Genomic DNA, 25,569 nt, shown 5'->3' with positions numbered 1-25,569 from the left:
GTTGTAGAGTCTCTCTTCAGCCAGCCTACCTGTGGTTCTGGGTGATGTCCGTTCAGTCTTTTAGTTGTATTTTTGAAATGGTTGTTTGCGGCAGCAGTCTCCGGTGTTTACCTACGCCGCCATCTTGGTCTACCCTCCGTTTGATATTTTCAATGGGACTTTTGCTGCTGCATCACTGATGACAGAGATTTTACATCAGGTTTATATTTCGTGACCTTCAGAGATATGCAGGAGCTACTACTTTCATCCGTCAGGGTACTCCTATTACGAGACTTAACAAAATTCATCACTGAGAACAAAGATTCACAAGCGTATGTGGATGAAACCAAAACACTGGTCGGGTCTAGGAAGGCAGGGAGAGTTAAGGCAGAGGCATAGAAATTGCTCTTCCCCTCTCTCGTCAATCCATGTCTATGGTCTTTAAGATAACTTGTTATGTAAAAATATTTATTTATCTAAGATGCACCTACACTGAATTTATCTGAAAAATAAAAAAGTCGATATTAAGAAAAAACTTGTAAATGGAAGATTATAAGAGAGGGTTTTGTGTGCCAGCAAAAGTTACAGGCGTGCCATGTTTGGCACGCATGCCAAGGGTTGCCCACCCCTAGCCTAGAGTCATTCAACAGCTTTTACATACATGATTAATCAACATACTCAATAAATCTGAAAAAAAGTAGCTGTTATTTTATGTAAGAAAATACTGTATCTGTCTATGGATAGGATATAATCTTTTTCGAGAATTTGTCCCATGGTTCCAGATTAAAGTAGACTAAAGAGATGTAACAATTGAATGCACTATTATTTTTTTTTAATCTTCACCTAAAATATATATATGTATATATATGTATATATATATTTATTTTTTTATTTTTAGAGAGAGTGATAGAGATAGATAGATAGAGAGAGAAACATTGATGTGAGAAACATTAACTGATACACATCCTGACTGGGGATCAAACCCGCAACCTGGGTATGTGCCCTGACCGGGACTGGAATTGAACTCACAACTTTTTGATGCATGGGAGGATGCTCCAACCAACTAAGCCACCTGGTCAGGGCACATTTGAATGCAATATTAATTTAGATTGGCTCTTGGAATGAGAAAAACAAGTATCTATAAAGGACATTATTTAGACAATTGATAAAATTTGAATGTGGAATGTGGGTTAGAGAATAATATTGTATCATTGTTAAATTTCCTAAGTTGTAATGTGGTTATGAAAGAGAATGTCCTTATTCTTAAGAAATATACACTAAAATATTTAGGGATTACAAAAACTAAAAAATAGAAAAAGAAAAAGTCAATTGTTCATATAGCCCAGAGGTTTAAGATCTGCTCAAAAGTGTGTTACTAATAGAATGGATAACAAGGGGGAATGGGGAAGAGTGATTAGGGGACATAACCACAAACAACACCCCCCCCTCCCCCCCCCCCCCCCGCAAAAGAAAAGTAAAAACCGCAAACAACCAAGTACTTAGTATGATGTCCTTCGGGCATTATAGTGTTTGGGAGTCTGGCCAGTTCGGTAAAACTTACATTTGTTTCTGTCATCAGCTGTATGGCAGCTCTTGCAACTGACCGTAACAGGTGCTTTGCTGGCATGAAATAGGAACAAACATGAAATAGTATTGCCCATTCTTGTAAAAAATGAGTGATAATAGTAACTGTATCCTATGAATATTTTAAAAAATATATTTTTATTGATTTCAGAGAGGAAGGGACGGGGAGAGAGAGAGATAGAAACATCGGTGAGGAGAGAGAATCATTGATTGGTTGCCTCCTGCACACCCCCTACTGGGGATCAAGCCCACAACCTGGCATGCGCCCTGAAAGGGAATGGAACTGTGACCTCCTGCTTCGTAGGTCGAAACTCAACAGCTAAGTCACACTGGCCAGGCTCCTATGAACATTTTTGGCTAATATTAAGGCTGGGTAGTTGGAGAGGAACTGTACTGATTTTAACATGCTCTTTGGCGTTTTTTATAAAAATATGTATGAAGTTAATTATATCTTTTTTGTAGTTTCTAAATTGTTTTATATTTTTTTAGGTTGTGTTCAGGTTGTCACATGGAATGAACAATATCAGAAGTTGACTACCAGTGATCAAAATGGGCTTATCATTGTTTGGATGTTTTATAAAGGTATGTTAGGAGAGTTTATTTAACCTTTCACAAAGTGGAGTCTGGATTACAGTATTTGAATGGGGAAATAACATCTTTGAAATAGACCCCTTTTAACCAGCAACAGGAGTTCGTTCTGACTGTACAGGGGTGATATTTCTGGACTTATTTCTCTCTACTTTTCTCTTTAATTTCCTTTCCTTTGAACTGTGACCTTGGATTAGGAAAGTGAATGAACTGACTGTTGAGAGTGACTGTTGGTTATCTCCAAAATTAACTTAGACTCTTAGCAGAATAGTTTCTGCTTGAGGTAGCTCTTGTTTTTCCAGGTTTCCAATAAGAATTAGTTCCTATGTGGCCAGTGACTAGAGTTAGGTCAGTAGGTAAAAACACATCTATTAAGAAGTCAAAGGCAATAATAAAAAAAGGTGGGAATTTATTGTGTTTTCTGAGATGATCTTAGTCAAGGTCTAAGTTAATTTTTCATTTTGTTTATGTTGGATTTGAGGGTTTTATAGTTTAATGTCTCGTGTTGTAGAAAACTTTGTAGTTATTTATTTCACATTGTATTCCATGGGATGTTTTCAAATCTTCAGCACCACCAAATAGATGTGGAAGTTTTGACTTGTACTTTTTATTTGTGCAAATAGGCTCTTGGTATGAGGAAATGATCAACAATAGAAATAAATCCGTGGTTCGCAGCATGAGCTGGACTGCAGATGGACAGAAGATCTGCATTGTGTATGAAGACGGGGCTGTGATAGTCGGTTCAGTGGATGGTAATGCCTTATCGCACCCAGAACTGAGATCGAGACTTAGTTGATGTTTTTATCTTTAGTGGTTTAAATTAATTACTATATGTTAGTCTTCTGACAGGAAAGTAAACATAAAAAGAGAAAACAGTTGGCATATAATTTGATGACATTCCAGAATCATTTATTTTTAATTATATTCAAATAAGACAGTCTATTTAAAAAAAATTTTTATAGTGGCGCTAAAAAAAAGTGAATTCAATTTTCAGGATTATTTTAAATATGTCTGCCTAATTATATAATTTACCTTTATACTTAAACTTTTAATGAAATAATTATGTTGTATGTTTTGTTTTAGGGAATCGCATCTGGGGAAAAGACTTGAAGGGTGTACAGTTATGGCATGTAGCATGGTCCGCAGATGGTAAAGCCTTACTTTTTGGAATGGCAAATGGAGAAATTCACATTTATGATAGTCAAGGGAATTTTATAGTAAGTATATACCCATATATTCATTAGTTTTATTTATATAATTTTATATGATTATTTTATGTATCTTTCATATACATATACACATTTATTTATGACTAGAGGCCCTGCGCACAAAATTCGTGCACGGAGGTGGGAGGGCCCTCAGCCTGGTCTGTGCCCTCTACAATCCGGGACCCCTCGAGGGATGTAGCAGTGCACCAAGCAGCAGGAGGCCAGGGAGGAACCCAAACTGGGGCTGGTGCCACGCTGCTCACGCTCATCCTGGCCCACTGCGCCTACTGTGGCCGCTGCTGCTCGGTAATGCTGCAGTAATGCTGCTGTGGAGTTGGGAGAGGCTCCCACCACCGCAGCTGCACTCGCCAGCCATGAGCCCAGCTTCTGTCTAAGCAGCTCTCCCCATGTGGGAGTGTAGTGACCACCAGGGGCAGTTCTTGCATTGAGAGTCTGTCCCCTAGTGGTCAGTGTGCATCATAGCGACCGGTTGACCGGTCATTCCGGTTCCGGTCATTCTGTCGTAAGAGTCGCTTAGACTTTTATATATATAGATGGTTTGTGTAATCATGAAAGTCTTCTGTGGAAAATAGTGTAGAATTTCCTCAAAAAATTAATAATGGAAATTCTTTTTTGACCTAGTGATTCCACTTCTGGAAATATATCCTGAGAAACCTGAAACATTAATTTGAGAGAATGTATGCACCCCTATGTTCATTGCAGCATTATTTACAATAGCCAAGACCTGGAAGCAGCCCAAGTGCCCATCAGTAGATGAGTGGATTAAAAAGCTGTGGTACATTTACACAGTAGAATATTACTGGGTGGCAAAAAAGGAAATCTTACCTTTGCAACAGCATGCATAGACCTGGAGGGTATTATGCTACGTGAAATAAGCCAGTCAGAGAAAAGCAAATACTATATGATCTCATTTATATGTGGAATCTAATGAACAAAATGAACTGATGAACAAAATCGGAACAGAGTCAGGATGCATGGAACAGATTGACAGCTGTAGAGGGGAGGGGTGTTGGGTGTGAAAGAAAGTGAAGGGATTAAACAAAAAAAATATGTAGATATAATACATAGACACAGACAACAACGTGGTGATAGCCAGAGGGAGAGGTAGGTGGGGGGTAGGTGCAGATGGGCAAAGGGAATAAATGGGGATGGAGAGAGACTTTGCTTGGGAGATGGGCGCACCACGCCGTGTGCAGATGATGTTTGGTTGAGTTGTACACTTGAAACCTTTATGGTTGTGTGAACCAATGTCACCCCAATAAATTCAATTAAAACAAAACAAAAGAACGTCTTCAATTCAGGTTTAAATCATCTAAATAGGTTTTTTTTAAATTAAAAAGTCACCTCTGATTGCGTCAAGATAAATAGATGCTTTTCGTTCCCTTTTCAGGTAGCTGGAAGGGACAAGATTTCAGTGTACAGAGCTGAGGGATGATGAGTGGGAAGATGTGCAGTTTAATTGCTGTGTCTTCTCAGGCCCGAAGCCGCAGTTTACATGAGATAGCACAGATATTCCTGTAGGAAGCTACTCAGGGCTGTTTGTAAAAAGAATGAAGACTTCAACAGTAAGGGACAAACATCAGGCCTGGAAAGAAGCAAAATGTATGGGCTCAGGTGGTAACATCTCAGGAAAGCCTGGCTTTGTGCGATTGAGCTGTGAGGATCTGATCGTGTGGGCAGCACTATCTTTAGTCGTGGTCAGGGCATTCCATGCATCCACTCATTAATGGAAGTGGGAATAGCAGCTTTTATATGACACTTCGCTATTTCCATAGTACTTTCATATCCTCTTGTCATTCGAGACTCAAAAAGACTCTAAGGTTTTTTTATTCTTCATGTTGCAAATGGGGAAAGCTGAAACTCAGGGGAAGTGATTTTTCCAGGGTTGGTAAACTCGTAAGTGATAGAGCTTGCATTTGAAACCAGATTTTTAAATCCTACTTTCTGTGTTTGTTTCTACAATGCTCTGTTCTCGCTGATCTGTTCTAAAACATAGAACATTAACATGATTTTACTCAGATGAAAATGAAGCTGAACTGTTTGGTGAACGTCACTGGCGCCATCAGTATTGCTGGAATTCACTGGTACCACGGCACCGAAGGCTACGTGGAGCCCGACTGCCCCTGCCTCGCTGTTTGTTTTGACAATGGGCGGTGCCAAATAATGAGACACGAGAATGACCAAAGTATGTAATTGATTTTTAATGTGGAGAACGAAAGAATATTTAAAAATTGTCCTTAAGATGATCAAGTTCCCTAGGCTGAGTGTTTTACCCCAACTGCCTCCTTTCTTCTCTGTGACCAGACCCTGTTCTCATCGACACGAACATGTGCGTGGTCAGTATCCAGTGGAACCACACGGGCAGCGTGCTGGCGGTGGCGGGCACCCAGAAGGCCGGCCTGCAGGACAGAGATGTCAACATCGTGCAGTTCTACAACCCGTTTGGTGAGGTAAATGTAGTCAAGATTTTGTCTCATTCTTTCCATTTAAATATGCAGAGAATAAGGTAGGGGAAAAAGAATGGAGGAAAAGCTACAAACTTGTCACATTTTTTATAAGGGACATTTTCAGTAAAAATATCAGGTGTATGTCTTTGAATGATCCTCATGATAAGTTTTCATAATTTTCTCATGGAATTTATATCATAATCTATACATTGAGAAAACCAGATGTTTCACATGTGATCTGAATATGCATCTGTGTTTGCTGCTGGTGTTTGAATTGTTTTTGGTGTAATGTAGTTGTTTCAGAGGACTTTTTTGGATTTTTAATGTGATATATTGAATATGCATAGATTATATATATATATATATCCTTTCTCCAAACTTCTAATAGTTTTAACTTGTTGTGAAATAATCAATTATTTTAAGAAAAGTCTATCTTAATAATTAATCAAAGGTAATTCTACATTAAATGATAAGCATTGTTTTTCATAAATGCATGTTATCCTTCTCAGTAATATTATTACTACATTTAATTTTCAAAAAGGAGAAGTAATATATTGTGAATTTTAAAGAATTTAGAAAATGAGAACTTATTAGTAACCAAACTTAATAAATTTTTACCTCTTTTATTTTCTAACTCTGGAATATATTCAGTCCCTTTTGGATATCCTGTTAGTTTCTTTAAATTCACCATACACTTCAAAAATATGTATTTTTGCTACACAAAGCTTTTACCAGTTATTTTAATATTTTACTTAACAATGTGTGTTTTCTTTCTTAGTTGCACATAAAAATAAAGATGCATGTTTAAATCTCTGGCATCTTAGATTTGATAAAATTTGATACCGAATTCTTTTGGCTATAGTTTGTAAATTTCTCTTACCATATGTATGGTTTTTATTATAAAAATTCAAGGAAAATGATTTTGAAGTGAGTAGCACCCTTCCACAAAACAATTTTCATACCAGTTTTGATCCCTGTGAGGTGATTAGTGGTAGTTTGTATTTTATTTCATCGTGATTCTTAGGTTAAATACAACTATATTTTCAGTCTCTAGGTACTTTGAGGGTTGCTGGAAAGCAGATATCTGCACTATCTTGGGAAGGAGGTGGATTGAAAATTGCACTAGCTGTTGACTGTTTTATATATTTTGCAAATATTCGACCTGATTATAAGGTGAGTATTATGAGCAGTTGTCTTTTACTAAAAAAAGCTGCCTTTTACTAAATAATTGTGTTATAGCTCAAGTATAATATGTTTCTTGTATCTGTTCATATATCTGTTTATCTCTAAAACATACCTGTTTTAGAGACCAGCTAAATGGAGGCTTTTCAGTGTGAAGACCTTAGAACTAGTAAGTTTCTCCAGGAGATTATATGACTAATAACATTACTCCAACAATCAGGGTCTCACAGGAGACAGATGGCACACTCAGAGGAGTCACTGAGGGAGAGTGATGAAGCAGCGGTTCTCAACCTGTGGGTCGTGACCCCTTTGGCGGTCAAACGACCCTTTCACAGAAGTCGCCCGAGACCATCCTGCATATCAGATATTTACATTACGATTCATAACAGTAGCAACATTACAGTTAGAAGTAGCATCAAAAATAATTTTATGGTTGGGTCACAACATGAGGAACTGTTTTAAAGGGCCAGAAGGTTGAGAACCACTGGATGAAGGGCTTACTACAGGGATCTGGGCAGGGTTAAGGGGACCAGTGAGGGATGGTACAGCAAGTACCTAGAGACTAGCAACAGTGGGCAAGGTGAGGAAGTGTTCAGGAACCCCTAGCGCTGTGGCTGTGCCAGGGGAACCCTCTGCAGGAGCAGAGCCACTGCCAGCTGGCAGGGCAGAGGCAGCATGAGGGTGGGAGGGAGGAAATACTTCCACCCTCTCTCCACCGCTGGGGTCTTCTCTTGGCCACACCAGAAGGCAAGGTAGCCCAGGAAATGGGGTTCATAGTAGTCGGCCGCCAGGGCACAGAGCAGGGTAGAGAAGAGCAGAGAAAGGATCAGAGGAGAAATGGGCATAAGCAGCATAAGAGTATTTTATTTTATCTTAAATTTAACATCTGATCCAAAACAAGTTCTGAAGTATGAGACTGAGCTGGTAAACTACTACAAGTATTGGTTATTAAAAAGACTTATCTATCTAATTTTTAAAGGGCAAAGAACCGTGGAGAAATGGCTGATTCTTGGACTAGTGTGGGGAAAGTACAAGATAGCTGGAGCATCTTATAGTGCCAGGAAGTCAGGAAGTGCTCCAAAAACAAGAGCATGGGCGTGGGCCAAAGAGACGAAGGAGCCAATCGGAAAGAGCTCCCAATGGCCACAGGTGGAGCGATTTGAGCAACAAAATAAGTGATGTAACACTGGATTGTAACCCAAATTATAAGAAATGTCCAAGTGGTCATTGTCTAAGAATAGAAACTGATATAAATAACTTACATAAATAAATGGGGGAGACCAAACAAATCTTCCTTAAAGAAGTATTCAGATTTACTAGGCACCACCCTGTTCAGAAGTGCAGTGTAGCCCCCCTTCCCCAATTTGAGTGTGGGTTGCACTTAGTGACTCACTTCCAAAGTGTACAGAATGGGGAGGGGAGGAAAAGGAAAGAAACTTTACCGTGGAGAAACCTGGCAGACACCACCTTGTCCAGGTGATCAGGGTCAGCGTCCTCAGGATGGCACGTGGGGATCGCATACCCGATGTGAGCCGACAGAAGAGCTGCTCCCCGCTGTGGTGGTTTCCTAAAAACGGACTATCCTGATCCGAGCATGGGAAAAACATCAGACCCACCCACACTGAACTACCTTCTACAAATCACCTGGCCAGGACTCCTCAAAACTGTCACGGTCATCAAAACAAGACTGAGAAGCCATCATGGCCCTGGGAAGCCTAAGGAGACATGATGACTACATATAGGACGTCCTCAATAGGACTCTGAGGAGAAGAAGGACCTCAGGGAAAAACGGATGAAATCCAAATAAGTGTGGGTTTAGTGAATAGCACTTCATTAGTGTTGCTTTCTTAGTTGTCACAAATGTTCCGTGGCGATGTAAGATGTTAATAGGGGGCATGGGAGAGGAGTATGGGGAACTATGTACTATCTTTGCAACTTTTGTATAAATCTAAAATTATTGTAAAGTAAAATTTAAAAAAGTTATCATGGTATAAAAAGTAAACATGGCTTAGCTTTGAATAGTAAACACAGTCATAATATTGTTGACTCTGAATATTGATTTGTTCAAAATTACATGTAAATATATTGGGAGAGTTAGCCGGAAGGGAAAGCACTAAGTGTGTGAGTAATTAATTCATATGTGACATGAAAATAAATACCGAAACCGTTAACAGCTGAAAGAGTTGTAAAGAGCTGCCCTGGGAGGAAATTATGGGAGCAGGGTGTCTGCATTTTGCTTTTGTTTTAAATAAGCCGTGTAGACTAATCCTATATAATAAAAGCCTAATATGCTAAGTGTCTGGTTGGTCGTTCAACCAATCAAAGTGTAATATGCTAATGATATGCTAAGCCGCTCAACCACTCGCTATGACATGACCACCAGGGGGCAGACGCTCCGACTGCTAGGTGAGCTTGCTACTGGGGTCCAGCCCATTGGGACTGAGCCCTCCCGCAGTCCCTCCCTGGCTAGCCAACCTCCCCCATCTCTCCCCGGCCCTGATCGTGCACCGTTGGGGGCCCTCAGGCTGGCCTGTGCCCTCTCGCAATCCAGGACCCTTCGAGGGATGTTGGAGAGCCAGTTTTGGCCTGATCCTGCAGGCCAGGCCAAGGGACCCCACTGGTACACGAATTTGTGCACTGGGCATTTAGTTTTATTATAAACTCTGTGCATATGTTACTCTGATAAAAACAAATATAAAAAATGTGGGTGGGTGGAAAAAAGGCAAAGCATCTGAATTTGAATTTGGCTTGGGGACCAGAATTTAAACTTTTGACAGGGATCATACTTCCTATTGGCCCCCATACAGCTGTTATTGACTATTGAAAAAGCTGAAATTGTCACCGAGGCTTAAATCTTACACATTAAAATAAGGACAGTTAAACAACTAATTTATTTTTGCAGTTTTTTCTTTTATAACTATCTGTATTGTTCTTAGATTTTTTGTTATTTTAATGAGAAAAGGTATTAAGCTGAATGTTCAGTTCTGTCATCCTTTTCTGAAGAATATATTTTGTCAGAACTGATAAACCACATGTCTGCAATATTTCTATAGTAAAAATGTAATAACGCGGTTTTTCTTTCCCAGGATTAAATGTATTTTTCTCCTTTTTCCATCTTTCCTTCCCTTCTTCCCTCCTCCTTTTCCCTCCCTTTCTTCCTTCCTTTTTTCCTAGTGGGGATATTGCTCAAATACTATAGTTTATGCTTATACCAGACCTGATCGCCCAGAGTACTGTGTTATATTTTGGGATACGAAAAACAATGAAAAATATGTTAAATATGTGAAGAGTCTCATTTCTATTACTACCTGTGGAGATTTCTGCATTTTGGCTACGAAAGCTGATGAAAATCTTCCTCAGGTAGGTGTTCCTCGATATTAAAAACTTAGATGGGTCAACCACTTGGCAGAATTAGGCTATCGTTATCTACTTGCAAGCATGGCCTCTACACTGGCAGGTCCAGCAAAGTATTGGTTCCCTTGGTCATGTCTGGCTAGACTTCTGTTGGAAAATTATATGACCCCATTCAATTAATTTATCCACTGACATTTTATATTGATCAGTTCAGTACTGAAGCTTTTTGTCTCTGAAATGTATGTAAAATACCACAATCCTCTTCCAAGTTAAAAATCCCATAAGCAAAAATGAATAGGCAGATGTCTAGTATAAATGCTCAAGAAACTACATAACAATGACCATATAACACTTTGGATAGCTGTGATGTTGAGAAATATATTTTTACTCAGAGTTATATTGCTTTAAAAATCAGTTTGGTAGCACACAAAAAAATAATATAATTAATGCCCTTTTAAAAAGTATGCTAACAACTTAAATATTTACAGAAGCATGTCAATTTTTCAAAAAAGATTACTGTTGTATTTGGCTGTGTTATGAATTATTTTATCCCATTAAAAAGTATGAAATTTAAAGTGGCCATTTGAACAGGCACATTTTCCCCTGAAACTCACTAAAACAGGGTATTTCTAAAGAAGCCATAAAGCCACGGGGACCAAAAAGGGAGAGGGAACAACAATCTAGTTGTGGAGGTTAGAGCGGAGGTGGGTTGGTGGCAATCGCCTGAGCAGAACTAAGAAAGCTCACGGCGAACGCATCAGAGGAGAAAGCGAGAGCCGCAGTTTACCTCGCAGAGCCCCGAAGAGACACAGCTCTTGATGTACCTGGTCAGAGAAAGAAACAGACAGAACAGCAATTTGGAAGCAGCAGAGATTATGCAGGAAGGAGAAAACTAAAACAAAACAAAGGCAGATAAAGGAGCAGACTCCTTTCCCTCTGCTGAGCTCATAGGCAGCTGCCCTTCCTCACCCAGGGACCCGAGGTTACTCTCCAGAGAGGATAGCAAGAGTTTGTGCACGGAAGGGCACCAAGGAAGGTCAGGGGAGGGGATCTGCTGAAAGCAAGGCAATGAAATACAAAGTTTACTGCTCTGTGTTCCCCGGTCGTCTTTCCCCACTTGGTTCCCAGAACACTGGTAGCTAAACACACAGCATGTAGGTAGGAGACTGGAAGAGCCCGGAGGAAAGACCTCTGAACGCACTCACATTGGGAGTCCCAGCTGAAACAAAGCAGAACAAAACAAGAAGCACCATGATAAACGTGTCCCTTAGGTTTGTGGAGGTAAATATCAACAGGATGAGTTAAAAGATGAAAATAATTAGGGAGTAAGAAATGGGAAGTTAGGGGAGATGTGTGTTTTTAGTAAGAAGTCTCATGGAATTACTTGAGTCTGAGCATGTAAATGATAAGAAAATTAAAAAAATACAAGTTATTTGTGGTATTTTGTGGCAGTAAGTAAGCTTAAGTTGTGGAAGAGTAAATTATGGTAGTATACCTTTTGTCATTTAGATTATATTTATGAAATGAAACAAATTTTACTTGAGATGCTGGAAAAAGAAAGATAAAGTCTATATTTAATAGTACATAGAATATTGGTTAATTTGAAATCATTATCCTAGTCAAGAGAACATCTACGGAGAATAATATTCTTAATACCGAAAATATAAAAATAATATGATGTAGAGTGTGAATTATGCTTGATTATTTTCTTAATATGAATTACTGATAATTATTTGAATATGTGTTAACTAATGGGCATTTTGAGTCATTTTCACTAGGTTGGATTATGTTTTTTCTAAATTCACTGAATTTTTCTGAATTTCTCCATCATTTATATATTGCTTCAAAGGAGGAGTGCGAGACGGAAACATTTGGTGCAACGGTAACAAGTTAAATTAGCTCTTAAAGCTGATCATAGGAAAAAAATGAATATTGATGTTATAGCTGTTCAGGAATTTTATAAGAATAAATAATGAAAGTAGCCAGTGTATTTGTGTTTCTTAAGTAGCCTCTTAAAAACCACAGAGTTCCAATATCGAGAAATCAGCTTTGGTTTAGATTAAATTAATATTTCTTTATCTTTAATGCTATAGATTATATTTCTCTGCTGTTCTTTGACTTAACAATTTTATCCATTATCTCTCAGTTAGTGATACTTGAAAAAGAGATACGCTATGTTAAGCATTATTTCCTTTATTATCCTTAAGCAGGAGTTCTGATACCTTTTGTTTTATTTTTCACAGTTTGTGCTAGTTCTTTGTAATTCTATTGGTACACCCTTGGATCCCAAATACATTGATATTGGTAAGGAAATGTTAATATTTATTACTTCTTTAATCAAGTTTTATTTGTAAAGCTAATTAAAAACTAAACAGTGGTATTATTAAATTAGAATGGTATTCTCTAAAACAAGGAGCGTACTTCCTGGTTTGCCAGGCCCAGTTTATGCCTGTCATCATGGAACAATTGTTAATGATGCTCCATCTCACTGAATTACCCAGAAGTTATCCTGGGAAGTACAATCAGTTATAAGGTTACTTTATCTAAATGCCATAATAATCTCACAACTGCTATGCTGTTATTATTTGCTTTAAATGGGAATTATAATTGTATAGGGACTGATATGCCACGTAATGATTAGTATGCAACAAACAGGATTATAGAAAGAATTTTGCCCTTAACCTTAAACCACTTTTAATATTAATAAACTGCCTGTAAATACCTCTCTTCTATTAAAAACACTTAGCTGCTTGTAAAAGTGCGTTTGCCTTTTCCAGAATTTTTCAATGAAATATGTCTGTTAATAGGGACAACTTTAAAAATGCCTGAGTTTTTGTTTTCAGATATTTGTTACGTTAGATATACCCTTCCCTGTATCCAAATGCTATGAAGGTAACCATTAAAAAATTACAAGTCTTATTCTAAGTATTCTGTTAAAAACCATTACCAAATATTTTTCTACTGTTTCACTGTAACCTCCAGAAGTAATGGTTTTCTTTGAAAGCGTATGGTAGTTTATTGGATATGGTATTAGAAGAATGATTAGATTTCAGAAGCTGAAAACCCATATGTTCTGAATCTGAGAACTAGACATTTCTTTTTCCCCCTCCAGATTTCACATTTGGACTTAACAATCAAATGTCAGTGTTTGCCTTCTAAGTGTTTTTTTGTGCTGACCGCTTTGGGTAATACAAGCAAATGTGGGAAATAATTACCGGCCTCAGAGATTTTATACTTTATGTTTAGGGACTTGGTAACTCACTTTTATATTTTGAACTGCTCAATTTCATGTCCTAAATTTGTTGCTACATGGGCATATTTATATGTATATGTACAGGGTGTTCCCCCCAAATGTATACACACTTTAACAGCTCAATTTTGAAAGTGAAATGTATTTTAATAAGCACTGCCTTTGTAATTATTCAAAGTGTGTGTATACATTTTGTTGGCATACCCTGTGTGTGTGTATGTGTGTGTGTATTAGTGTTTCTTGTTAAAAGGCTTAGCTTAAAGTTATTACAGACATGTCACATGAATATCTTCATTTATTAGAAACAAAAGTCTAAGGGGTGAATTCCGTCAACCTTCAGATTATATGCTTTTTTTTCTTTTTCTTTTAATATCAAGTTTTAACAGAATCATAATGATGATAGGATAAGCTTCAAAGCAATTTTGATTGTACATATTCTATTTTTTAATAAAGCCAGATGTAAATTCTTCACCTTCATCAAATGGCAAATGCTTAAGGCATGATTATTTGTAGGTTTGAGTCTAGAAACTTTTTTTATGCAGTCTCTGTGGCTGAAGTTTTAACAAACAGTTCTTTCATTGATTTACTGCCAAAGTAAACTCAGCCAAGACTCAACAATTTTTTTTATACTGTAAAATTCCTTTTTTAAGTTTCTGTGTCAAATTTTTATGAGGACTGGAGGCTAAAGCAAAAAAAGTGTGTAACAGATGTTGTTCTAGAAAGAATAATTTTTGTTTTGTCGCTTACTCTTCCTCCTGTCAATTTCTATGGGAACTTTTAAAAAGAACTTTAGTTTGTAGGACTCTGTTGTATTGTACCTACCCCTTTTTTGGTTGCCGGGAGCCGGTCCATCCTTGCTGTTTCAAGGGACCTGGCATATATGGCATATTGTTCTTAATATGTTTGCTCACCTTCTTGGCGCTATGTGTTTTAACCAAGGTCACCTCTCCGAAAAAGGTGGTTTTCCCAGGTAGGGATTTTCCCCTGAAGTTAGGGAGGGGATAAAGCTCCTTAACTAAGTGCCAGGCGGGTAGTTAATCACTTTAACTACAAACAATCATGCTTGAGCTACATAATCTTTACTCCCTGGAATGGAGATAAGAAACGCCCTAACCTTTGTAATAGAAATTGACAGGATTAAAATCGGCTGGTATAAATACGGATGTAACAAGACAATAAACATCAGCTCCTCATCAGCTCCTCATCAGATCATCATCAGATCATCATTAGCTCCTTATCAGCTCCTCATCAGATCCACATCAGATCCTCATCAGAACCTAGAGACAGAACGTAGAGACAGGACTTGGCTGGAGATCCTAGACAGAACCTACAGACAGAACCTAGCAAGAAAACATGGCAGGAGAACCTGACTAGAACCTGACTGGAAAACCTGGCTGGAGAACCTGGCTAGAGAACCTGGCAACTGAACCTGGCTGGAGAACCTAGCAAGAGAACATGGACACAGAACCTGACTGGAGATCCGGGCTAGAACCTGACTAGAGAACCTAGCGAGAGAACATGGCAAAAGCTCCTGGACAGAACCTGGCTACAGAACTTGGCTGGAGAACCTAGACAGAACATGGCGGGAGAATCTGGATAGAACCTGGATAGAACCTGGCTGGAACCTGGCTACAGAACCTGGCGACCGAACCTGGCTGGAGAACCTAGCGAGAGAACATGGCAACAGAATCTGGCGGCAGAACCTTGCTATGCTGATCAACAGGACGCTGCCTCCATGTCATTCCTTCTTCACCCACTCCGTCCACACCTTTGGGGACCCCTGGACCTGCTGGGGCTGGGCCCCAGCATATGGCGCCCGAACAGGGACCCCTAGGTAAGCCCCCCCACACTCGGGACGGATAGGACTCCACCGTAGGAAGAGGGTGGATAGTTTTCGCCGTCTCTGTCCACACCTTTGGGAACCCCTGGAACAGGATTCCCCTAGGTAAGCCCCCCCCCATTGAAAACCCCCACACTCGGGACGGATAGGACTCCACCAGGGTGCTACAGACCCCCCTATAGAGGATAAGTAGGGTAAGAAGGTGGATAGTACAGAACTTAGATTGAGAAGATGTGCCATACTGAGTCCAAGAAAGAAGACTCTGTATTGATCCTTAGATTGAGAAGATGTGCCATACTGAGTCCAAAGAAAGAAGACTCTGTATTGATCTTTTAACACATATGCTTGCTAGCAGAGGAGTTAAGGTTACGCCCAGTCAGACGGAATGTTTTATACAAGAAGTATGTCCATGCTTTTCTGAGGAAGGAAAGGTGCCGGAAAGGTAAATGTAGAGGCATGGGAGAAGGTAGGCCCAAGGAGCCTTATCCTTAACCCCACTACAGCCTTTCCACCCCGGAAAAGTGCAGGATTGGAAAGCTCTCCCTGGGGTGATAGATCAGGACTCCAGTAATATCAGAAAGCACCAATCCTACTCTTAAAATGGATACAAGAGAGCATTTGGTTTTTTTTTCTTTTTAATGCCTGCCTTGGATTGAGTAAATGCATTATGTGCGTCACCACAATGGATCCAGAGAAGCTCCTTGTCTCATCGTTCCAAAGACTTGGAGTTGCCCCATGACAGAAAAGCGGAAAAAAGAAGAAAAGGAAGGCTATGCAAGAGACTGAGATGCCAACATGGGGTCAGCTGAAGAAGTTAACAACTGAGGCCCAACAGATGGTAGAAAAGCAAGAAGTGGAAGCTAATCTCTCAGCCAAGTCCGAGGACTCTGAGTAAATCAGCAAAAGAAACTTTCATTTAGCAGAAACTCACTTATTTCGTCAAATGGAAAGACTTACTTACAGGAGCCTGGAAGGGACCTGATGTACTTTTAACCTGGGTGAGAGGAGATGCTTGTATATTTCCACAGGATGCAGACTCACCTGTGTGGATTCCAGACCGTCTAATCCGACCTTATATCACACCACCCTCCGTCTCCTCCTCATCCTCCTCCTCCTGGTATCATCCATATTGGCCAACCCAGAGGGCACAGCTGACTCCGCCCTGATGGACCCTTTGATGCAGCCCTTCAACTCGCTGACGCTTCGGGAAGCCTGTCGCCAATGACGCTGCCCACTAGCCAGATCAACAAGGACAACCAAACCACCAACTTGAGGACAGCTAAAATCCCTTGACTAAAGAGGCCAGCAACCTTCTACAGGAACAAGGCTCCTTGTGCGCTCCATCCACTATGTTTATAGCTATGCTCACTGTCATTGCTTGCCAGTCTTCTTCCGAGTCTTAAACAACCCAATCCGAGAGGTGGCCACTGATTTACATGCGCTATCATTTAAAAAATAAAAAAGGGGGAATTTGCCGGGAGCCGGTCCATCCTTGCTGTTTCAAGGGACCTGGCATATATGGCATATTGTTCTTAATATGTTTGCTCACCTTCTTGGCGCTATGTGTTTTAACCAAGGTCACCTCTCCGAAAAAGGTGGTTTTCCCAGGTAGGGATTTTCCCCTGAAGTTAGGGAGGGGATAAAGCTCCTTAACTAAGTGCCAGGCGGGTAGTTAATCACTTTAACTACAAACAATCATGCTTGAGCTACATAATCTTTACTCCCTGGAATGGAGATAAGAAACGCCCTAACCTTTGTAATAGAAATTGACGGGATTAAAATCGGCTGGTATAAATACGGATGTAACAAGACAATAAACATCAGCTCCTCATCAGCTCCTCATCAGATCATCATCAGCTCCTCATCAGATCCACATCAGATCCTCATCAGACCCTCATCAGATCCTAACCAGAGCCTAGCCAGAGAACATGGCAAAAGATCCTGGACAGAACCTGGCTACAGAACTTCACTGGAGAACCTAGACAGAACATGGCAAAAGAACCTGGATAGAACCTGGCTGGAGAACCAGAACCTGGCTACAGAACTTGGTTGGAGATCCTGACCAGAACATCGCTGGAGATCCTGGAGGGAGAACCTCGCTATGCTGATGAACTGAACCCAGTTTCCATGTCATTCCTTCTTCGCCGACTCCGTCCACACCTTTGGGGACCCCTGGACCCATTGGGGTTGGACCCCAACATTTGGTGTTCTCCCTTTGATCCCTTAAAAATATCTTTGGTGTGCTTCTATTCCAAGTATTTACTCTGCACTGATTGTTGACTTTCTTCTCTATCTTCCCCCACAAGATTTTGAGCTTCTTAAAGATCTACATCTATTGATTTCTATATCCCCACTACCTAAGACTGTACTTGCCCCATAACAAATGTTTATCGAGCATATGAAAATATTTAAAATACAGTCCACTTACTTAGTAAACCATCAATGAGTAGATATTGTTTCATGTACTATACTTGGTACAGGGAGGGCTAAGAACTTAATCATGGCATTTCCTGTAGGCTGTCTAAGTAAATAATTAAAATATAGTTAATCCATTGAACAATGGCCATCACTCCCCTGCGAGGTGTTGGGCTGGGTGTGGGTAAGTTATCAGTGCATGAGGACATCAGGGACATCTTATCAGCTGAGAAGGCTTCATTTAAGCCGAGTGTTGAAGGGCACTTCTTCAGGTGCCGTTTAAGGAGAGAAGACAGCGTTTCAGGGGAATGAAGGCATGCAAAGTGCCTGAAAAATGTGCGGGGCCTGTGCTGCAGCCACTGTGGCGGGAGCAAGTAGGAGCTTTCTAAGGACGGGCCGCAGCACAAGCACCGAGCCTTCTGCGTAGTCAGAGAGGGGTCGTTTATGATGAAAACATTTCAGTGCAGCCTCAGTTTACCAGCTCTTTAAAGGGCTGAGCAATGAGTAAGAAGGAAATTGGGGGAACGTTACAGATGCAGACATTTATTTCAGTCCTCCGCATGCGAATATTACTTTCTTAAGATGTTTTTCCAATAATCTTTGTAGATACTTTGAGTTTCTCTTTCCAGATATTGAATAGCTGAGAAGGACATGGAGTGCTTTTATCCTGGTGTGTTTTCTTCCTAACTGTCCTATCTGCTGAAATTTGTTCTTCTGACCGTGTCCTAGAGGCTTAGGTCTAGGAAACTAAGCACTAATCTACCTGGAGGGGTGGATCTTTTAATAGAGATCTAGCAAATTTAGGTTGATAGGGTTAGCTACCCATGTGAATTTGCTGAAATTACTGCCATATTGATTCAAAAGAACCTACTAGTATGTTTTAGATATATTTGTATTTGTTTTTTTGTATTGACTAGTGGATCTGAATATGGCTTTATTAGAAAAACCTATGTGGGTAATACCAGTAAAACAAAAATAGCAACCACACCTAACGCTAACCCTTAAGGAAAGGCAGTGTGCCCTAGTGGTTAAGAGCATAGGTTTGGAGCCAGATTAACTGGGTTTGTATCCCAGCTTCTACTGCTTTCTAGCTGTGCAACTTCAGCAAGTTATTTAACCATTTTCTCCTTAAGTGTCTTCATCTGCTAAGTGGGAATAATAATACTATCTACCTGAGAGGCTGGTTGTGAGTAAATAGATGTCATATTTTAATTTTATATGAATATGATTATGTTATATATTATAACTATATAATTATAATTAATATATTAAATTATATGCCTAGCATAATTTTGAAAAATTCAATAAATACAGACTTTTAAAATTGTTATTAAGCATTTATTCTATGCCAGGCACCATACTATGCTTTATATTTATTATTTTTTTAAATCTTTAAAGCAGCTCTAAAGGTTGGTATTATTACCTTTAATTTACAGTTCAGAGAGAATAAGTACTGTATCTAAGGCCACAGAGTTAAAATGCTTTTAATTTGAATCCAAGAAGTCTGACTTTCATTGTAAAGTATAACATTTTAATTTTGAATTAATCAGGCTAATGATAAACTCATGATTACTTAGGATGAATTGAAATAAAGGGATATGAGTATCTATAATAATAAAAGCATAATATGCTAATTAGACCGAATGTCCTTCACATGACCTTCTGGACAAAGCTGGGGCTGTGAGGGAAGCCCGGGTCCTGGATGCCAGAGGGAAGCTGGTGCCAGCAGCCAGGGGAAGGAAGGCCTACTCTTGCACGAATTTTGTGCTTCGGGCCTCTAGTATTTTATAATTGTAGGTAAACATTGTTTAGAAAAATGCTTTAATATGCTTATAAAAAGTGATGTTTTATTGGAAAGCAGTTATAGTTTGTAGAACGTTGCATGACATTAAGGGCTGTAATGTGACAATAATTACAGCATCAGTCTCCGTGAGAGAATTTACTAAGAATTCGCAAAGGTCTAACGATTTAGCAATGACGGAGTCAGCGAAAGCTGAGCGGAGCGGCCTGGCTTGCTGAGTCATTGCATTCAGCTCCCACCAGCTTTGCCACGACTGCCTTCCAACCAGTTGTTCCCCATTTGGAAGGCTTCTGTCTCCCTCTAGGGTTTGGAAATTGTACACATTTTAATAGAAAAATCTGAGACGAGTATAAGGAAAAAATTTTTAAAAAATATATATTTTATTGATTTTTTTCATAGAGAGGAAGGGAGAGGAATAGAGAGTTAGAAACATCAATGAGAGAGAAACATTGATCAGCTGCCTCCTACACACCTCCTACTGGGGATGTGCCCGCAACCAAGGTACATCCCCTTGACTGGAGTCGAACCTGGGACCCTTTAGTCCGCAGGCCGACGCTCTATCCACTGAACCAAACTGGTTAGGGCAAGGAAATTTTTAAAAAAAATATGATTCACTATACTGAGTTATTTAGCATATAAAAATTCTTGAATTTGAATTCCCAAGGTGTTAATCTATTTAACATTATACCATGGGTCTAATTTCTTCAGTTTCTAAGTCTTTTACTGCCTTAATGTCTTTTATTTGGCCTGTGGCCTGAATGCCATAAATGGCAGCTGCAGTTAACACCATTTGTTTATTCTGGACATATAAATGGTGACTTTTCATAATAATTATGAGTAGAAGACTAATTTTTGTACCATTTAAATCATTACTTTAGAAATTAGGTACTAAAATGATCTTTTATGAAGGACTTTTTTTGTTTTTATATATTTTGTGTGAATTTATGTTTAATTTTATGTTGTTTATTTTGTTTGTGACCTTGGACAAGTATTTTACTTCTTTAATTCTACATTTCTTTATCTGTAGGATGGATTTGATGAGACTATCTGTTTCATTAAAGGGTACACAGTAGGAGCTCCTCTAAATGTGCTCTAAGAAGCAGAACATACAAAAAAAGTTACATGTTTAGGAGAATATATTCCTAAATTAGGAAGGAACTTTGGGGAATTTTCTTTCTTTTTTTTCCCCCTCACCTGAGGATATGAGAGAGAAAGGGAGAGAGAGGGAAACATCGATGGGAGAGAAAAACATCGAACGTTTGCCTTTTGTTAGGTTCCCAACTGGGGATCAAACCTGCAACCCAGGTATGTGCCCTGACTGGGAATCGAACTGGCAAACCTTCGGTACACAGGATGGCACTCAACCAACTGAGCCACTCTGGCCAGGTTTTCTTTTCTAAACTAATGAGGAAATATAAGACATACGCAATCAGAGAGAAGGTGTAGTAAATGCCTACACCGAGCAGTAATGGTAGTGGGGAAGGGAGGAAGGACTGGGATTGTATTTTTCATTTATTAGTTAATGGACATGTGGGCTGTTGTTACTTTTTGGCTATGATGAATAACGCTGTTACGAACATTTGTGTATGACTTTTTGTGTGGACATCTGTTTTCATTTCTCTTGGGTATACCCAAGAGTGAAATTGCTGGGGCATATGGTTATTCTGTGTTTAACATTTTGAGGAACTGCTAGGGTGTGCACCACTGGACAGTCCAACCATTTCTCCACATCCTTGTCTATACGCAGGTCTTGTGTGACTGTTGATTCTAGCAAGTGCGGTGGCTGTGAAGTGGTACCTGTGGCATTTGCCTGACGGCTAATGCTGTGGAGCATCTTTTCATTTGCTTAGTGGCCATTTGTGTATCTTCATTGGAGAAATTTCTGTTCAGATCCTTTGCCCATTTTTCAATTGGGCTATTTGTCTCTGAAGTATGAGAGTTCTTTACATTTTCTAGATATAATCCCTTATCATATATTTGATTTGTAAATATATTTTACATTTTGTGGGCTGTCTTCTCAGTTTGTGGATGCTGTCCTTTGCAGCATGCATGTTTTTAATTTTGGTGAAGTCCAGTTTACCTACTTTAGCTTTTGTTGCTTGCGCTTTTTTGGTGTCATATTTAAGAAACCATTGCCTAACCCAAAGTCATAAAGATTTACTCCTACATTTTTTTCTAAGAGTCCTATGGTTAGCTCTTTGACCTATTTTGAATGAACATTTTTGTATGGTTTTACAAGCTTTTGACTCTCATCTGATTTCCCAGACTGTGTGGGGTATGTAGTCTGTAAAAGGAGCGGTTGAACTCGGGGGTCGCTGAAGTCCTTTGACTGTAACCTCATTGTCCTAATGTTTTTAATAGTTCCATTATTTGTTGCAATGACCAAAACCCATGTGATAGCAGCTTCAAAAGAAGCATTTTATATCTGGCAATATCGTGTGTCAAAGAAGCTCACAGCGTTGGAAATCAATCAGATGACACGGTCTCGGAAAGAAGGAAGAGAAAGGTATGTCTTTTGTTGCATATTTTTTAGAAGCTCAACCATATCATATTTATAATATTTATTTTTTATTTTTATTTTTTTCTATTTTTTAATAAGTTTCTTTGAGCCGAACTGACAACATATGCTGGGGGGCAAGCTCTCAAATGCTGTCCTCAACTAGATCACATTTAAATCACACAGAGTTAGTTATAAATTGTCATGCCTGAGAACTGTAAATTGTTTTGATGAACACAAATAATATTTTCCAGTTAATCTGAATAGCTTTCAAATGTATCTGTTTAAATTGATCAAAATAAAAGAGAGGTAAGTGGTATAATAAAAGAAAGCCCTTAGAGATGAAGACTGGAAATCTGTGTTTTTATAAGGAAATGGCTATTCTCACCCATCTGCTCTCACTAATTAGAGCTACGATGCTCTACTGAAACATGGTGAGTCCGCTAAGGCCTGTGTGTTGGTGGTGCAGGTCCTTCCGGGACAGGAGGGGTGATTCTAGTGCTCCTCACCACAGGAGGGGCAGGTCCTTAGACACAGACATGGGCGAGGTCTTAGGTTGGGTGCACTGGTCAGGTGGTTTCTGTCTCTCACCTGGTAGGTAGATAATTTTTACCTTTATAAGATTGAGCATTGTCAAGAATTCTTTAAAATAATGGCATTTATGTTAAGTAACAATATTCATTGGTGTCATCCAATCCTTTAACTTTTCTAGAGATTATGAAATAGTATAACCTTTACACTGTCTTTGAAATTCTGATTTTTTCCCCCCTAGAATCTATCATATTGATGATAGTCCTTCTGGATCAGTGGATGGAGTGCTTGATTATAATAAAGCCATTCAAGTAGGTGATTTTATTGCTGCCGTCGAACGTGTAGATTTGGAAATACTGTAATTTTATTTTGAGGCCAGTAAAAGAATTTTTTTCCAGTGATAGCATATTATCCTAGTAATTTTTAAACATTTTTCTATTCTGAAAACCTTTCTCTAGATCTGCTACTTTTTCTTCTCTTGATTTTTAAAAACATTTTATTTTAAAATAATTGTAGGCTCACAGGAAGTTGCAAAAATAGCACATAGAACTTATTTACCAAGCTTCCTTCAAATGGGACATTTTATATAAATATAGTATAATACCAAAATCAGGAAATTGACACTGGTAATATTACTATGATCTGATTCCTTATTGTTTGTATGTGTGCCTTGTGCTAGCTACTTCTTCATTTTCACACCTCTCTACGCCATCCCTGTTCCCTGGCAACCAATAATTTGTTTCCATCTCTAGTTTTGACACCCTGAGAATGTTTTATGTATGGAATTGTGTAGCATGCGACCTTTAGAGATGGGCTTCCTTTCGCTAAGCGTAACCTCTTGAGTACCATCCAGGTTGTGACAGTGCCAGGCCATCTCCCTCCCTCATTTTGGCATGGTGGTCCTTCTATCATCTGTTCATCTCTTATGACTAAGCTCAGGTTTTTGCCTCCATGCTCCTTCCTCTGTGATCTCATAACTACTGTGTGAACTTCTTTTTTAAAAATATATTTTTATTGATTTCAGAGAAGAAGGGAAAGGGAGAGAGAGAGAGATAGAAACATCAATGATGAGAGAGAATCATGGATCGGCTGCCTCCTGCACGCCCCCTACTGGGGATCGAGCCTGCAACCTGGTTGACGCTCAATCACTGACCCACACTAGCCCAGGCCACAGTAGACTTTTGACTAATCCCTGAGGGTAAAGATTTCATCCTAGTATCTCTAGTGCTTAGTTTAGTGTCTGGCACATAGTAGGTTAGTAAAAGTTTGTTAAGCTAGAAAACGTATTGTTGAACTGCATACTACCTTTTACCAGATAAGTCATCCAATAAATATTTGTTAAAGAATAACAAATTGATTTATTTTAGGGCACAAGGGATCCAATTTGTGCCTTAACTGCATCTGATAAGACATTGATTGTGGTAAGTTGTGAAAAAATTTTTTGAATAATAGTTGTTTAAATTGTAAAAATAGAGCAAAGCAACATGTTTTGGGTTTGAATATCATCTTATGGGCACTTTGTGTTTAATTGAATCAAACATAAGAAATAAGAAAGTCTTAAAGATTGCCTCACAAATGGTTCATCTTTTGCAAAAAGCTGTTTATAAAAGCAATAGAATGAGGGTCAGTGGGGAGAGTTTGGCACTGGGTTGAATGAGCCCTCTAAAGGGTTAGCAGAAGTGGGGTGGGTTAGGTGGTGGTTGTAGGTTTAGAGGTTTCCTCCTCTATGTCACCTGCTAGTTCACATTGGAGAAAGTGTTTTGGCTCAGCTACTTTTGTAAGATTTAGGGTGAAGAGGTAGCGTGTTTGCTAGCCATTAAAATAAAGATGTGCATGGCAAATTTTTGCTGAATCTTTCAAATAACATCAGTGTATAGTGTCTTTTCTTGAGTTCTGACATTTGAAAATATTAATTTTAGAGATAAATGTTGACTTTGACATAGTAATGCTGGTAGAGTCACTGAATTTGAATTATGTAAACCAAGCCTTCATGGTGTCTGTTTCCAGCTCTAGTTATGTGCTATAGCCATTAGTTAACTAGTTTAAGGGGGAAAACAATCTTAAGAACGTGGTATTCATTTTTCCTCACCAAATGAACTTGGTGTATGTTTTCAGCAGTTTGTTTCAGAGGTCTGTGGAATCTCTTGTTTCCTCTTTTGCTATATGGCAGGGTGGCTTTTAAGAAAATACTTGTGTGTGTTTCTGACATTTGCAGAAAATAGTAACTTGCAACTCAGAACAATAACAAAAATTGACCTAGCTCCCAAATGAGAACCTACCTATAAGAAACGCATTGAAATAGTTTTAATATCAGCCAAAAGTTTTGATGGAGCAGATGTCCTCTGCATTGAACACCTCTTTCCACTGTTGCAATGTAAACAGTTTTTAGAACTTTCACTTTTTCAAATGTGTTAAGCCACAGGACCACCTTTTTCAAAAACAAAATCTTGTTTTGTCGATATATTAAATATTTTAACACCCACGTCTCTTTTATACATTAGAAAATATCCTCCCCATCCCCTCCCCTAGCTCTCCCCAGCCTTTCTGACTGGCCCCTCTTGAGAGTCAGTTTGCAAAAGCAGCGCTGCTCTGTGGCAGGGGAAGGGATGAGGGGAAGACCGGCTGCCAGGAGCCTCCGCTGCCCTGTTGCCTGGGCTCGGCGTGGGGCACAGAGGGTTTGAAAACGGTGGTTTGCTCCTTAAGGCCTGCACAGAGTTGCATAGGAACTTATACTCGATTTCATTTTTAAGCACATTTAATACAATTGTATCATTGCTTTCTGATAATCTTCCTAACACATATCAGATAGACTCTCAGTAGCAACTGTTTCATACAGTGATCTTATATATGAAATTTAATGCAGTAGATGCTT

General features: G+C 39.2%; 1 protein-coding gene across 2 annotated transcripts in view; it reads left to right on the top strand.

Moving 5' to 3' along the window:
* WDR35 (WD repeat domain 35) overlaps positions 1–25,569 on the top strand; it is a 47,438-nt gene that overhangs the window by 5,691 nt on the left and 16,178 nt on the right. Inside the window, exons 4-15 of one of the 2 annotated variants that reach the window (XM_070428723.1) lie at positions 2,053–2,145; positions 2,775–2,903; positions 3,235–3,368; positions 5,400–5,565; positions 5,685–5,830; positions 6,875–7,000; positions 10,184–10,369; positions 12,213–12,245; positions 12,607–12,667; positions 22,031–22,175; positions 22,939–23,008; positions 24,065–24,118. In XM_070428723.1, the coding sequence (XP_070284824.1) occupies positions 2,053–2,145; positions 2,775–2,903; positions 3,235–3,368; positions 5,400–5,565; positions 5,685–5,830; positions 6,875–7,000; positions 10,184–10,369; positions 12,213–12,245; positions 12,607–12,667; positions 22,031–22,175; positions 22,939–23,008; positions 24,065–24,118 (1,343 nt within the window). The remainder of the gene's footprint in view (positions 1–2,052; positions 2,146–2,774; positions 2,904–3,234; positions 3,369–5,399; positions 5,566–5,684; positions 5,831–6,874; positions 7,001–10,183; positions 10,370–12,212; positions 12,246–12,606; positions 12,668–22,030; positions 22,176–22,938; positions 23,009–24,064; positions 24,119–25,569) is intronic. The other variant, XM_070428725.1, reaches the window with a different exon arrangement.

This window comes from Myotis yumanensis, unplaced genomic scaffold (assembly GCF_028538775.1).
Source record: "Myotis yumanensis isolate MYYU_CA2020_CCGP unplaced genomic scaffold, mMyoYum1.0.hap1 SCAF_11, whole genome shotgun sequence".
In the NCBI taxonomy this organism is placed as follows: domain Eukaryota; kingdom Metazoa; phylum Chordata; class Mammalia; order Chiroptera; family Vespertilionidae; genus Myotis; species Myotis yumanensis.
Note: the sequence above shows the minus strand (reverse complement) of the source record. Positions and strands in the feature narration are given on the sequence as shown.